Source organism: Tenrec ecaudatus, chromosome 12 (genome assembly GCF_050624435.1).
Source record: "Tenrec ecaudatus isolate mTenEca1 chromosome 12, mTenEca1.hap1, whole genome shotgun sequence".
NCBI lineage: Eukaryota > Metazoa > Chordata > Mammalia > Afrosoricida > Tenrecidae > Tenrec > Tenrec ecaudatus.
The window spans coordinates 78519688-78536629 of NC_134541.1; the positions used below are offsets into that span (position 1 = coordinate 78519688).

Consider the following 16942-nt stretch of genomic DNA (forward strand, 5'->3'; position numbering starts at 1 on the left):
ACACTGATATGAAGGAAGATAGGCAAAGACCCAAAACACAAAACAGAATATGGCAACCATGAAGCCAGAGATTGTAATAATCACTTTGAATACAAATGGGCTCAATTCATATGTTAAAAGAAAGAGGCTGGAGGATTGGATTAGAAAACATAACCCATCAATCTGCTGCCTGCAAGAGACACACCTTAAGCAAGCAGACAAGCATATGCTGAGAATAAAGGGCTGGCAGAAAGTTTACCAAGCAAATGGTAACTCCAAGAAGGCAGGAGTGGCTATCTTAATCTCCGACAAAATGGATCTCAAGATCCAAAACATAAAAAGAGACAAAGAGGGACATTACATAATGCTCAAAGGCTCAGTAAACCAGGAAGCAATAAGCATACTGAATATTTACGCACCTAATAATGGTGCGGCAAATTTCGTCAAACAAACTATTAAAAAAATGACAGAAGAAATCACGGAAACAACAATAATAGTGGGGGACTTCAACACTCCACTATCAGAGAAAGACAGGTCACAGGGAAAGAAGCTCAGCAAAGAGGCCAGAGAGCTAAACAATGTAATTAGGCAACAGGGCCTGATAGACATCTATAGAGCCTTTCATCCAAAAGCAAAAGGTTTCACATTCTTCTCCAATCCACACGGATCTTTCTCAAGAATAGATCACATGCTGGGGCACAAGGCCAGCCTGAGTAAATTCAAACACATAGATATTATCCAGACGTCTTTCTCAGACCACCATGCCATAAAGCTGGAGATTAATAGAAGGGCACCCAGAAAAGCAAGGGCCACCAATTGGAGAATAAACAACGATCTCCTGCGACATGAATGGGTTAAGGTCCAGATCAGAGAGGATATCAGGAAATTTCTAGAAACTAATGAGAACGAGCATACAACATATCAAAACTTATGGGACACTGCAAAGGCAGTTATCAGAGGTAGCTTGATATCACTGAATGCATACATGAAAAAAGAAGAAAGGCGTATGACAGATATGTTAACACAAAACCTCCAACAACTAGAACAGAGTCAACAGAACTACCCCTCCAATAGCAAGAGAAAAGAAATAATAAAAATCAGGGCGGAGTTAAACCAGTGGGAAGACAAAAGAACAATGCAAAGGATTAACGCAACTAGAAGCTGGTTTTATGAACGAATTAATAAAATTGACACTCCCCTGGCAAAGCTTACCAAAGATAGAAAGGAACAATCATCAATAGCCAGGATGAGGGATGAATCGGGGGCAATAACAACAGACCCCAATGAGATAAAAAGGATAATCACAAAGTACTATGAAGGTTTGTATTCTAATGAATTCAGAAACCTGGAAGACATGGATAAATATTTAGAAAAACAATCTATCCCTAGATTATCTGAGACAGAGATCAAGAACCTCAACAAACCCATAGCGAAGGAAGAAATAGAGAGTGTCATCAAAAACCTACCAAGGAAAAAGGCCCCAGGGCCAGATGGCTACACAGCAGAATTTTACCAAACATTCAGGGAAGAGCTGACACCGATCCTCCACAAAGTATTCCATAACATAGAAAAGAACGGCAAGCTCCCAAACTCATTTTACGAAGCCAGCATTACTTTGATACCCAAACAGGGAAAAGACCCCACAAGCGTAGAGAATTATAGACCAATATCTCTAATGAACATAGATGCAAAAATCCTTAACAAAATATTGGCCAATAGAATACAAAGGAACATCAAACATATCATTCACCACGACCAAGTAGGATTCATCCCAGCGATGCAGGGATGGTTTAACATCCGAAAATCCATCAATATCATACACCACATCGAGAAGAAAAAGGATAAAAACCATATGATAATATCCATAGATGCAGAAAAAGCATTTGACAACATCCAGCATCCATTCCTAATCAAAACACTCATGAAGATAGGATTGGAAGGTAAGTTCCTCAAGCTCATACAAGCTATCTATGAAAGACCAACAGCCAACATCATAGTCAATGGAGAAAAGACAAGAACAATACCACTGAAAAAGGGTACAAGACAAGGATGCCCCCTGTCCCCTCTTCTATTCAATATCGTTTTGGAGGTTCTGGCTAACAACATAAGACAGCGGAAGGACATCAAAGGGATCCAGTTGGGAGAGGAGGAGGTGAAACTATCGTTATTTGCAGATGACATGATCCTATACATTGAAGACCCCCAAAACTCCACAGTTGGAATACTTACAGCAATAGAGGAATACGGAAGAGTAGCAGGATACAAGATCAATAAACAGAAGTCGGTAGGGTTTCTATACACATCGGACAGGGCCATGGAAGAGGCGATTAAGAGGGAAGTACCCTTCACAGTAGCCAAGAACAAACTGAAATACCTAGGAATATACTTAACAAAAAATACTAAAGACCTATATAAACATAATTATAAAACCCTATTACAGGAAACCAAAAGTGACCTTCACAAATGGATGAAGCTCCCCTGCTCATGGTTAGGTAGGCTGAACATAGTAAAGATGACAGTTCTTCCTAAAGCACTCTACAAGTTCAATGCTATACCAATCCAATTACCATCAACCTTCTTCAAAGAATTGGAAAAACTGACCACCAACTTCATATGGAGAGGGAAGAAACCCAGAATTAGCAGAGAACTCCTCAAGAAGAAGGACACAATTGGAGGACTCGCCCTACCTGATTTTAATGCCTACTACACAGCTACAGTGGTCAAAACAGCATGGTACTGGCACAATGATAGACACTCAGACCAGTGGAAAAGAATAGAAAGCCCAGGAGTAAAATCATCAGCATATAGACAACTGATCTTCGACAAGGGTCCCAAAAACGTCAAGTGGGAAGCAAATGCCCTCTTTAATAAGTGGTGCTGGAAACAATGGATATCCACATGTAGAAAGTTGAAACAAGACGTCTACCTCACCCCATGCACAAGAATACACTCAAGGTGGATCACAGATCTAGAAGTCAAACCCCAAACCATCAGGACCATTAAGGAGGGAATCGGGACTAATCTCAGAGCACTGGCCCAGGGAGCACATAGGCTCACTGCAACAGGGAAGGGGACACACACAGGTGATCTGGAAATCGACAAATGGGATCTAATAAGAATAAAACACCTGTGCACCTCGAAAGACTTTGCCAAGAGGGTGACAAGGCAACCCACAGACTGGGAGAAGATTTTTAGTAATGACACGTCAGACAAAGGGCTCATAACTAAAATCTACAACACCATCATGACCTGCAAAAAGAGGAAAACAGTTAACCCCCTAAGGAAGTGGGCAAAAGAAATGAGAAGAACTTTCACTAGAGAGGAGATCAATATGGCCAATAAATATATGAGAAAGTGCTCGAAGTCCCTTGCCATAAGAGAAATGCAAATCAAAACAACCATGAGATACCACCTAACACCCCTCAGGATAGCTCAGATCAGTAAATCAGAGAGCAACAAGTGTTGGAGGGGCTGTGGTGAAATAGGAACCCTCCTCCACTGCTGGTGGTCGTGCAGATTTGTACAGACACTGTGGAAAGCAATCTGGCGATACCTAAAGAAAATGGAAATTGATCTACCTTACGACCCAGCCATCCCTCTACTGGGCATATACCCGGTTGAAGCAGCAAATAAAACACGACCAGTCATATGCGCTCCAATGTTTATTGCGGCACAATTCACAATAGCAAAGACTTGGAAACAGCCTAAGTTTCCATCGATAGACGAGTGGATTAGCAAACTTTGGCACATACACACAATGGAGTATTATGCAGCACTAAAAAGCACCGATGAGCACATGAAACACATTATTTCATGGGAAGAGCTGGAAGGAATTATGTTAAGCGAGGTAAGCCAGACCCAAAGGGACAGGTACAACATGAGTCCCCTGAGGTAAGTACAATCAGCATGACAGAAATGGGGCATTAATCCACCCAAGGGGAGGGTATGGTTTATATCTCCACAGGGAAAGTGGGACCAGACTTCAACCCAGTGTCGCAAGGTGTGAATGCAATATCCCGGCGTGGAGGACGGAACCGGTGGAGAGGTCTGGGAGGCTGGCCCCAGCACCATAAATTAAGTGGATTCCTGCCCCTCCCCCGAAAAGAACTTGTTCCAAAGGACGACATTGACCCTGCAGCTATGGGAGATGGACATATTTGATCAGAGCACACGGGAGCAGATGAAGGGGCAGGAGGAGAGAGTGGAGCACAGCCTGGCCCACCAGGCCGTGATGATGATGTTCCTGAGTAGAGCAGTCAGTCCACAGAGAGAACAACATGGCTGGCCCTACTATGAGACATGATGCCCCTCAGTGACTAAGGGCGATACAGAGGACAGCACCGGAGACACAGTGTGGGAATTGCACCTGACCTGATCCCACCACACCGAGGCAATGCACTGGGGGAGTGCAGCGGAACAGCAAGGGAATGGAGTGGCAAGGTCCCCAGGGAATGCTGAAAGCGGACTTTGGGGCCAGGGCGTGGTGCCCCAACAGACTGGACTGGAAAACGCTCCTAAGGGCCAGCAAAGATCCCTGAACTAACTACAAGCTTTTCTCTTGTGAACTGTTTTGGTTCTGTTCTTTTTCAGTGGTTTGTTTTTGTTGTTTTGTTGTCTGGTTGTATACTGTCGCTTTGTGTTCCTCTGTCTAGTTTTCGTGCATGTTAGTGACCCCACAGGTCTGTCTGAATAGGACAGGCTGGATGAACTATCTGGATGAAAAACAACGGGACCGACAGTTCCGGGGGGACTTGGGGTGGGGGGTAGGGGGGGTAAGGAAGTGGTGTTAACAAACCCAGGGACAAGGGAAAAACATGGGACCCCAAAGGGTAGAGAAGGGGGAGTGGCAGGCCTGATGGGAAATGATCAAGGGTAAGGTTGCTTAGAGAAGAGGTATACTCTAGCCCAGGGGGCGATGAAGCATGGTAGTAAGGCAGGAGGAAGGTCAAGGGAGATGGAGGAAAGAGCTAGGAGTCAAAGGGCATTCATGGAGGTCTAGACAAAGACATGTACATGCATATATATATAGGAGGTTGGGGAAATAGATCTTTGTGTCGATATTTATAGGTCAAGTATTAAGGTGGCGGAAGGACCTTGGGCCTCTACTCAAACACTCCCTCTATGCATGAATACCTTCTTTTATTAAATTGGAACTCTATGATGCTCACTCTCCCGACACAACGGCTGGAGCCAAAGTGTGTGAACAAGTAAATGTGGTGAAGAAAGCTGATGGTGCCCAGCTATCAAAAGAGATAGTGACAGGGGTCTTAAAGGCTTGAAGATAAACAAGCGGCCATCTAGCTCAGAAGCAACAAAGTCCACATGGAAGAACACACCAGCCTGTGTGATCGAGTGGTCCCAAAGGGATCAGTTACCAGGCATCAAAGAACAAAAAATCATATCATTGACTGCACACCTCCATGATAGGATCGCTGAAGACAAATGGGTGCACAAGCAAATGTGGTGAAGAAAGCTGATGGTGCCCGGCTATCAAAAGAGATAGTGTCTGGGGTCTTAAAGGCTTGAAGGTGAACAAGCGGCCATCTCGCTCAGAAACAAATAAGCCCACATGGAAGAAGCACACCGGCCAGTGCGATCACGAGGTGCCCAAGGGACCAGATATAAGGCATCATGCAAAAAAAAAAAAAAAAAGATATGTGTGTGTATGTATGTGTATATATGTGTATATGTATATATGTATGTGTATATATATATTATATTAAATGAAGGGGGAAGTGCAGAGTGGAGACCCAAGGCCCAAGTGTCGGCCAATGGAGATCCCCTCATAGAGGGGCTTAGGAGAGGAGATGGGTTAACTAGGGTATGAGGTAGTATTGATGAAGAACACAGCTTTCCCCCAGATCCTGGATGCTTCCTCCCCCCAACTACCATGATCCGAATTCTACCTTGCAGGGCTGGATAGGACAGAGGCTGTACACTGGTACATATGAGGGTTGGAGGTACAGGGAATCCAGGGTGGATGATACCTTCAGGACCAAGGGTGTGAGGGACGATGCTGGGAGAGTGGAGGGTGAGTGGGTTGGAAAGGGGGAACTGATTACAAGGATCCACATGTGACCTCTTCCCTGGGAGAGGGACAGCAGAGAAGGGGGGAAGGGAGACCCCGAATAGGGCAATATATGACAAAATAACGAGGTATGAATTACCAAGGGCATATGAGGGAGGGGGGAATGGGGAGGAAGGGGAAAAAAAGAGGACCTGATGCAAGGGGCTTAAGTGGAGAGCAAATGCCTTGAGAATGATTGGGGCAGGGAATGTATGGATGTGCTTTATACAATTGATGTACGTATATGTATGGATTGTGGTAAGAGTTGTTGGAGTCCCTAATAAAATGTAAAAGAAGAAAAGAGAAAAAAAAATGATTAGGGCAAAGACTGTACAGATGTGCTTTATACAATTGATGTATGTATATGTATGAACTGTGTAAAGAATTGTATCAGCCCCAATAAATTGTTTAAAAAAAAAAAAAAAAAAAAGAATAAATTGCAGAATAAAAAGACAAAAAAAAAAAAAAAAAAAGTTTCCCTTGCCTGGGACTCTTGGGGTAACTGGACCTAGAGTGGCTCTTAGTTTTATCATGCTGGCTACAGGTCTGAGAATCCCAGGGTGGTTGAACTTTTACTACTCTCCTCTGCAGGCCCAGCTGAGCCCCGCTCAGCAGCAGATTCAATGCTGCTTCCCACTAACTAGGTACAAAAACAAGACACTCCCAACCAAGAGGAACATCTATACTGTCCACCACTCCCAGGGTCCAGGAATAGAAGAGAGAGAGAGAGAATGGCAGTACATTCACTCTCAGGAGAACCCTTTGGCTGAGTTAGTCAACTGGTCTCACCTCCCATCAATTCAGTTAGTTGGGCCCTCCACCCCCGAGCCCCTGCCTCCAGTAAGGTTTCATCTTTTACTGCAGAAAGGCTCTCCAGGCTGCATCCTCAAGTCTCTGCTCACAAATCAAGGGAGTCCATTTGAGGAATTGAAGCAATGTTCCCGGAACCCCAGTGTGCATGAAGAAGGCAAGAATTGCCTCTGTCCATCTGGTGGAGAGGAGGGAGATTAAAACTAAAAGTGAGGAGGTTCACCTTCCTCTAGCCAGGAGCCAAAGGTGAAGCTGGTCCCTGAGCCTGGTCTGGAGCCCTGACATCTTCGGGGTGGGGGGAATGAAGTTGTTTGCTCCTGTAAAGATTTATAGTCTTCGAATGCCAAAGGACAGTTCTACTCTGTCCTATAGTGTTGCTATGCATTGGAATCCACTCTGTCGCTGGTAGGTTTAGTTTGAGTTGGTTTGGAGTACGTGCAGGAGGTAAGTGGGTCACGGTCCCAGGGCTATGGAAGGGATAGGGATGGCACACTAGGAGACAGGGCGCATTAAGGAGCAGTTCTCGATTGCTCTATGGATTAATCCATGATAAAACTTCTATTCAAAACACAAACAGGAAGCTAGGAATGTCCCTTTACTGCCCTGGTCAGATAAGAACAAACCGAAAATCAAATCCACTGCCCTCCAGTTGATTCCAGCTCACAGCAGTTCTCCTCGGTCCAATCAGGTAGCTTTGCTAACTTGCTCTAGGGCCTCATGCCAGCAAGTCAAGTGATTGTTGCTCTTAGCTAACGTCTAGACCTGCTTTTCTGCACATTCTTCGTACCACGCCTCTCGCTCCTAATGGCCCAGCAAAGTCCACCCTCTCTTCAGCTTAGGCCACGCTAAATATACCTCTCTGCAAGCTTACCTTCTCTAAACATATCCCCTTCACGTCCTTGGCCCGGGGTGTCCCTTCATGGTCTTTTCATAGCTGCTCTTTATCATGAGGACCTCAGCCTACAAGTCACTTCCTCATAGAGACCCTGCTTGACCATTCATTATAAAGCCACACCCTACCATGATTTCAGGAATTATCTTTTACTACTACAAACCCCAGTGATGATTTCAAAGGTCTAATGCTCACCTCTCATGCTGGAGACCTGAGTTCAAATCCAGGCCAATGGACCTTAAGCATTAAGGACCTTAAGCATTAACCACTCACCTATCAGTGGGGGCCTGTGTGTTGCTACAGTACTGACCAGGGTTCAGTGGGGCTTCTAGACTAAGACAGATTAGGAAGAGAGGCACTAAAACCGAGTAGGGGAAAAGGCCTGGCACTCTACAACAGAAACAAGCCCTAGCCAGTCCTGCTGTGCCACCTGCAGGCCCGTTGGTATGTGCGAGCTCATCGTGTGGCTGGCATGACAATGTTCCCATGGAGGTCCTCCCTGTGGGTTTCTCGCCGCTCGGCTTTGTTTCTTTTTTCTCTCTCACAAGAGTAAGTGGCTGGGTGGCTGGGTGGTGTGGTTTCTCTTACTCCAGCGTGTGTTGTAATCTGCTTGCATTTGTGTTTGCTTTGCAGGAATGGGAGGGTCCTTCCAGAGCTCAAACAGGCTCCCTGATACCCTGACAACTCTCAAACCAGACACAGGCACACGAGCCGACACCAGAAAGTCTCCCTCTGCTCTGAGTTTTTGTTCCACTCACTTGCTAGAAGACATTTCAAAAGGCCTCTTTCACTCACTGCCATTGAGTCCTTGTTAACCCCTAGGACCCTATAGACCAGGGTAGAACTGTGCGTTTCCCAGAGTAACTCTTTACAGTAGAAAGACCTGTCTTTCATGGAGCAGCTCACGGTTTTGAACTGCTGACCTTTCGGATCACAGCCCAATGCATAATCACTATGCCCCCAGGACCACTCTCTAAAGATCCAGTTCCTTCTACTGGGATCTGGATACATTTAGGATTGCCAAATGAAATCAATAAGGAGAGCCATCTGGGCAGTTTCATTCCTGTTCCCAGACCCAGCTGATGAATGCGATGTGGCTTCCTCCTCACGCAGTTAAGAAAAGGCATGATTTATCTGCCAGATGCTTAATAGATAACTTTGGGGACACATCATACCTGTAGGTAATCTTCACTTCAGTACCAGGCTCATCTTGCTCCCAGATCAAAGCGATACTCTCCGGGGACTTCTGAACATGCTTATCCAAGCAATTGACTAAAAACAGAAAAAAGAATGATTTTATGGACAACACATATGTTACTTTATATCATAAAATCAGTAGAGTATCTTGTTTGCTACGATTCTCACTTGTCAGTGGTGAGGTCTGCTACCTCCTTGCAAAAAAAGGTGTTTATCAGACTTGTGAAAACAAAAGCGATCAGTATGTAAAGATGTGCTCACAGGAGCAAGGTGATCCCCTGTAAGTAAAGCAGTACCTCCCAGACACATTAGCAGCATCCCGGAAACTTACAGATGCAGAAGCAGGCCCACCTAGAGACTCCGACTCAACTGGTCCAGGGCTGAGCCTGCATCTAAAGAGTTCTATGGATGATTCTAATGTGCAGCCAAGGTTAGGCACCATAGCCAGGCTGCTGAAAAGACCGACTGAAAACAAGATCCTCCTGTTTTTAGTAGTCAGTGCATTCCATGAACTCTTATTTGCTGGAAATTAATCTTGCCCCATAGACTGGAGGCTTAATCCAGGGCAAGAATCCAAGTCCTTTTTCAGGTACACAAACAGCAGTCTTACAAACCAGCATCTGCCCCTAAAGTGATGCAACAGGGGAAATGCCATGCTGGGTTTCCAGAAAGCTTTGTTCCCCTAACCCTCTCATTACCCAAGCTCAAACCACATGAGTTGCCCTCATAACCAGAAGGTCAGTTCTTCCCTTGACCTTTGACGTCAGAATTAGTAGGATAATGTTCCTTACCCTTTTGCGAACATCTGTTCACTACTCATTGATTTCAAAATGAGTATAACTCTGGTTGGCTAAAACCAGAAGCTCTCCAATCTCAAACTCAGGTTTTTTCTACTCAATCTCCATCGAGGTCCCCGAACCTGTGCAGGAAAGTTTTTCTCTTGTGCCGGATACTTTAGGGGCCAGTAGCCCTATGCCCACCTGGTCTCTAAGAGTCTCCTCACCAAGGTCCCGGGCTCAGGAAAACAATCACCATATAGAATCAGCTCATGGCACCCCATCTCCACATATGGATTCATGCACTCCCATGTCCTCAATCTCTCTCTCTCTCTCTCTCTCTCTCTCTCTCTCTCTCTCTCTCTCTCTCTCACTAAAATATCATAATACTCTTATAACAATCCATACATCAATTGCATCAAGCATATTTGTACATATGTTGTCATCATTATTTTCTAAACATTTGTTCCTATTAAGCCTTTAGTATCAGCTCTTTTTTCCCTCCCTCCCCACCCCTGCCTTCATGACCTTGATAAATTATTATTATTTTCATATCTTACAGTGACTGCTTTCTCTCTTCCACCATTCTTTCTGTTGCTCATCCCCTGGGGGATGGGGTGTTATATGTACATCATTGAGATCGGTTCCCTTTTCTTCTCCTCCCCTCCTTCCCCCTACCCTTCTGGTATCAATACTCCCATTCCTAATTCCGTGTGCACTTGCTCTTATCTGTTAGCCGTACCTGTGCGCATGCTCTGGTGTAACCCACAGTGAGAGACAGGACTGGGGTCATGATAGTGGGGGGTGAGGAAGTCTCAAGGAGCCAGAAGAGTATTGTGTGTTTCATCAGTGCTATACTGCACCCTGCTCAATCTCTCTTTAACAACTGAACTGTATCTCCCCAAAACATGTCAAATTTGCTAGGCCATGATTTCCAGTATTATATGGTTGTCCTTCATTTTGTAACTTGATAGAAATAAGCACTTTGTGATATGTGCTATAAATTCTAGCCTCTATGTGTTAATGAGCATTAGGGTTAGACCTTGGGCTTTTAAGCGCAAGGTTGGCAATTCAAACCCACCAGCAGCTCCCCAGTGGGAAAATGAGGGTGGTCGCTCCTGTAAAGATTTATAGGCACAGACCTTCTATAGAGAGGTTATGAGTTTAAATTGATCCAATAGCAATGGATTATGTGTTAATAAGGCAGGATCGGAGTGGATTGTATCTTGAGGCACAGCCTTGTAAGAGGGTGTGACTCAATCACGCCCTTGCTCAAGCAACCATTCTTAACTCAATCATGCCCTTACTCAAGCCACCACCCTTCCTAAATCACAGCCTTGATGGAGCCAGACCTTTCAGCTTTTAAGAGAGAAAATGAGAGTCACTAGGAGAGAGACGTGACCTGACAACCCCTATGAAAGAAGAGAGAAGAATGGAGCATTTCCTTTGGACCCAGGATCCTAGAGCTGAGAACCTCCTAGACCAGTGGTTCTCAACCTTCCTAATGCTGTGACCCTTTAATACAGTTCCTCATGTTGTAGTGACCCCCAACCATAAAATTATTTTTGTTGCTACTTCATAACTGTAATTTTGCGGGCGGTGGGGGGAAAAATAACTGTAATTTTGCTACTGTTATGAATCATAATATAAATACCTGATATGCAGGATGTATTTTCATTGTTACAAATTGAACATAATGAAACACAATTAAAGCAGTGATTAATCACAAAACAATATGTAATTATATATTGGGAAATATTTATGTGTTTTCTGATGGTCTTAGGTGACCCCTGTGAAAGGGTCATTCGACACACACACCCCCAGGGGTCGAGACCCATAGGTTGAGAACCACTGTCCTAGACCCACAAGTAAGAGAGGCACCAAGACACATGGAGATCTCCATGGAACAAGAAAGCAGAAAGTAAAGGGCCAAGGACATCTCTCCAGAGCCCATATAGAGCAAAAAAAGAAAAAGAATCGTCCCCTAGAATGAGGAGCCTGACTTTGGATTAGCCTCCTAAATCAAGAAACAATCCATTTCTGTTTGTTGAAAAACCCACTGTGGTATTTCTGTTATACCAACACGAGAGACTCAAGATCTCCCTGCCCCAGCTGACTGATGAGCCGTCCTCTCCATCCCATCCTTCCTTCTTGCTCACCCTCGCCAAGCCCAACACTTCTCAACTGCATCCTAAGGAAAGAAGTCCCAGCACCCACAACTCTCCCTCTGGCTTGCTGCCACCACAGCCTCTTTGGGTCCCATCAGTGTAGCAGGCTGCATTGTGCTTCTGTGCTTCACAGATGAACCAGCAACCTACTCGGTAGCTAACTGCGAAAGCTACACTGGGGACCCTGGGTGCTTCTGGTTGGCAGCTTTCTCTAATTTATAATGTTGATAGTGTGAGGTACCCATGAATTTTTAATCAAAAGTAACACTCACATTAACAAGCCAAGTAGGCATTCTATAAATAGAGACAGACCTTAGTAATTTGCAATGATCTTCTCTCCCATCACATTTTTGTTTGTATAAAAAAATACAGATAAAAGAACATTTCACAAATGAGAATTAAGAAGCTTAAGTTTGCTTAAGTTATCTTCAGTTATTTTAACCTACACACTTTCAGATCTGAAGATGAATTGGAATTAGAAGCCTACAAATGTGAGGGTATGTGTGAATAGGAGACTGCTGGGAACTTTCTGGGAATTTAGAAATATTCTGTCTCTTGCTAGGAGAGTGGGTTACATGATTCTATGCATTTGTGGCAACTGCACATACATTTCACTATATTTAAATTATCTCATAAATAAATAATCAGATAAAGATGAATGCCAAGGGGGGAAATAGCTAATATTAATCAACCAACATCTGTGTGAAGCTTGTGTGCACATGCATGTGTGCGGTGTGTGATGCTTGTGAAAACTCACGGAGAATCACTTCTTGGCCTGTTTGCTACGATCAAGTGTAAAAACTCACGGTGATGTCATTCTGTGCTATAAATCCCACACAAGGCACTAACTCTTCCCAAGGGTTTCTAGGGTTAACAGTAGAATACACCATGATGCAAGCATGTCTGAGGTTTACATCAAGCAGACGACTGGGTTTTTTCTTTGTTTCTGCACACAAAAAGTTTACAAACCCTCGTCACTGCTGGTGGGATCGTAAAATGGTGGGACTTTTGCAGAAAACAACTTGGAACCTACTCAAAAAGTTGAAATTATACTACTATGTGATCCCGCAGCCTCAATCCCTGGCATATACCCAGAAGTGCAGGCAACACCAGACAGAAACCTGCACACCAATGTTCACTGCCGTACTTTTGACAAGAACCCAAAGGCGCAAACTGAGATTTTCACCGTTAGCTGGATAAACAAAATGAATTAACTTAGAATGGATAAAAGGACAAATAATGTGTGATCTCACATTTATGAAGTAAATACCACAGACAAATGTATGGCGACCAAAGTTTATTAGTGGTAATCAGACCGATGGAAAGATAATAGTGACATTCCTTTTATTAAAATATTTATGCTTGAAAGAATGGGAATTTCCTTTCTACCTCTTAGAAGCCTCTTCCTTTTTACTATGTTTCCACCCCCACCCTCCGGGAATAGAATCGTCTTTAAAAAGCACAAGGCATCGAGGATGGGGGTGGGGGTAGCAATTAAGCCTCCAGATTAAAACAACATTCCAGGCATCATTTATGATCAAGGTATCAGGTGAAGAGCCATGGGAAACCCAAGGGCAATCTTAGCGAGAGATGCTGACCGGAAAACCTGCAGCAGTAACCAAAAAGACAGGGGGAGAGGCAAGTCCCATAACATTTGCCCATACTGGACAAGGAAGCTGGATTGACTGACGAAGGCAAATCCATGGGAGTTAACAGCGGCCTAAGACTGAGAAAGTAGTCCTGGCAAGACTCTTCATGGAGGTAGCTCTAACCCAGGAAGAAGGAGTATCCGTGTCTTTGCAGCATGGCGTGGGAAGGAAAGCACGGAGCATGTAGGGGGCTTGCCCAAGGGCCCCAGCCAGTCAGGGGAGGAGTAACCTTCAAACACAGGCTGACCAGCAATGCTTCTGTCCTTCACTATGAACCCACAATAGCCCAAATACCGGCTCCACAGACGGTTGGCAGAAAGGATAGGCCCCTGTGGCTGGGATGGCAGGCAAGAAGGGGAGAGGCGAGTTGGGCATGATCTTTCAGAGAAGGTAGGCTTAGAAAGTGGAGAATGGAGAAGCCAATTCAGGCAGGTGGAAAGGGACAAGTGAATTGTGTGGGGAGATGGAGGAAGAGAACAGAGTTGTTGGGAGAAAAATAGTGAACCAGTTTGGCAAATCATAGAACACGTGCTAACAACTATAATACACAGCTCATGTGGCTCATTTCTCTGACTGGTGTGTGTGTGAGTGCGTGCAAGCTTGTGCACACATGCATGCAAGGGTGGTGGTGTCTAGAGTTCTCGCGCTAAAACCCTGGGTTTCTCATTTCCACTGAGCAGTGAACAAAGTTCATTAGTGGTAACCAGGCAGGGCAGAAGGGAGACCGCCCTTCAGAGAGTTAAGGGGAAGGCCACCCCTCAAGAGGGCTCCCCTCTTCACAGCTGTTTGCATCATCGCCCCAGATGGACGGGACTGTAGCACCCAAGCCAATGGACCAGGGGACAAGATGACTGCACAAATCCCAGGCAACCCAGAGAGCCCAGCTAAAGAACTGACAGCTTGGGAGGGTGGTCAGAGGCAGCCAGCCATCGGAGGCAGGAAAGAGTCTCACATGGGAGGCAGAGGGTTACACGGGGGAGAGCCTCACAGGAAAGGGAGAGCAGCGAATGGTGCCCACCGGGTCTCTGTAGTCTACAGTAGTGGCCAACGCATCTTCTCAGCCCCACCCACACGGAGAGGAGACCCAGCAGGTATGCATTTCCAGATCTGAGAAGAGCTGCAGTAATTGGTGCACAGATCCTCTCTGAATCACTCACCCTGGAAAAGTGACCTGCTCAGGGGCAGGCAGGGACCGGCCCCAGCTGTCTGAGACCTTTGGAGCCTGTGGCCTCCCACCTCACCTATGCAACAGGTGCTCCCTCTCTCAATTGGAGGGCTGCAGCTTCAGGTGAGAGACCTTCACAGGGCACCCTGGGCTCTTTCCAAGCCAAGGAGAAGGTACAACTGAGAAAGGTGGACAGGAACCCAGGGTCACCTGACTGTCCGGGGACAGCTCTCTGTTCTCCTTTCCCAACCAAACTGACATCAGAACCAAGAAGGTCAGACCCAAAGCCAAAGAAACATGTCTTGGCACCTGAACAACACCTTCCCTCTGCTCAGCTCTAGCCTGGTGTCATCTACCTTCCCCTTGTGCCCTGCTCTGGCCACCCTTCAGTCACCAAGTCCTGCCTAGATAATGTATGCCTGTCTCGGGCCTTTGCCCTGGTTTCTCCCCCAACGTGGAGTCCTGTTTCCCCCTTCTCCTGTTGTGCTGCCATTCCGTGGGCCTCAGCCCCCATGCTACTTCCCCAGAGAGGACACCCCCTTTCTACCTTCTCTTACTGGTGCGCCTCCCTTTACTCCAATGCGTCATGAGCTCTGTTCACTGTGCGCTGCCCCTGAGGACAGGCTTGCGTGTGCTGCTGGTTTCTGTCTACCTGTTGCCTACCCTAGCACAGATGGGCAGTAAGAGCCCCAACTTTGGGGTGATACTGAGGTCTAAACAGGCTTGTCCCATAGGCCCTGAGAGAGAACTTCTGGACTTTGTGATTCTGTCACCCTAGCATGTGTGCAGGGGCTTTTTGGTTTGTCTGAATCAGCTCTTCCCAATCTCATATGGCATCAAAGTCCCCCTGAGAGGCTGTGAACACATGACCACTCACCAGTAGTCTCAGCTGAGCGTGGGTCTGCGAATTTCCCTCTCTTTATGACAGGCAGTGTGCAGACATCCATATACACGCTGACCGCGAATGGGACACTTGCTTGTTATGTACGACATCACCACATATATAGGTTAAAACCTGTGATCTAGAGTCAACCCCTGTCCAACTACTCAGTTACTATAGACGTTAGGCTTATGGTTTTATCTGAGTCTCGATTTCTAAATCTACATGATGGGTATGAAGCTGCCTGAAAGAACTAGGCTGTAAATGAGTGTTTCCTGACACGGGTCAGAAGGCTTTACATCCATTTTCCTGGAAAAACAAAAACACAATGATCCTTTGTTGTTCACAGCTGAACTCAAACAAAACACAGGACGGGGTCTCAGAGGTCTGAAATGCCATGCATGTGCTGGCCCGTACTTATTGGCGCCCCTTCCTGCTTCGACTCCAGCTGCAGGAAGAGAAAGAAAAAGAGAAGACAGAGGGAGGGAAGGAAGGGTAAAATGTTCTTGTCCATGTTGAAAAAAATAAACTCCACTCTAAGTACTGGGCGGTGAGACAAGAAAATCCCATCTCTAAGCATTTCCAAGAAGAGCTGGGCAAAGAACCAAGTTAATTGGGCAATTGAAGGTTCATTTCAATCCAACTCCTAGTCCAATCATTTTCATTTTTCAAATCTCCCAGCATACAACCCATCCCTCCCTTTTAATCAATCCAACCACATATAGCCTTAGTCACGGCTCACGTCATTTAATACTTGCCTACCCTGCCCAGTGGCTCTGGAACACAATCAAATCGTTCCAATTCTCTGAGCACAGAGACTGTATCCCTAACATTCCTTCCTCAAGGGAGTGGAAGCAACATGCTAATTCTCCTCTTAGCACGTTATACATGTGAATGATTGTCTGCTAATTTACTGTGACCCTTTGAAAGCAGGGACTATGTCCCTAACAGGCATTTCTCAAGGGGTGGGAGCAACATGCTAACTCACTTCTTAGTCAGTTACCCTGTGACTCTGTTTGCTATCTGACTCTTCATGTCCACATGAGAACAAGTGCTATCCGGAACTTGGGCCTTTTCCAGGTTGTCCTCCATTCAGCATGAGTTGGAGTCTTTATTTCCAAAGCTGTACAATAGGAGCACCACCCGTTCATTTTGGTATGTGCGGGCCAGACAAGGCTAGACCTGTGAAGACAATGCCATGGGTTTTTCTCTACAAGGCTCCAAAAAGGTTCTCTCAGGGTCTGCCCTCCTCAAACCCCAAACCTGCGATGGCGTGCCTTTAAGCAAATACCTGTGGGCAGCTCTGGAGTTTGGAGACTGTTTTTGTTCTTTTTTTAAGAACACATTGTAAAGTGTTGC

General features: G+C 45.5%; 1 protein-coding gene across 1 annotated transcript in view; it reads right to left on the reverse strand.

Moving 5' to 3' along the window:
- Positions 1-16942, reverse strand: part of ACSS1 (acyl-CoA synthetase short chain family member 1) — a 54740-nt gene that overhangs the window by 34144 nt on the left and 3654 nt on the right. The window contains exon 2 of the mRNA XM_075564178.1: positions 8924-9020. Coding sequence (XP_075420293.1) covers positions 8924-9020 — 97 coding nt within the window. The remainder of the gene's footprint in view (positions 1-8923; positions 9021-16942) is intronic.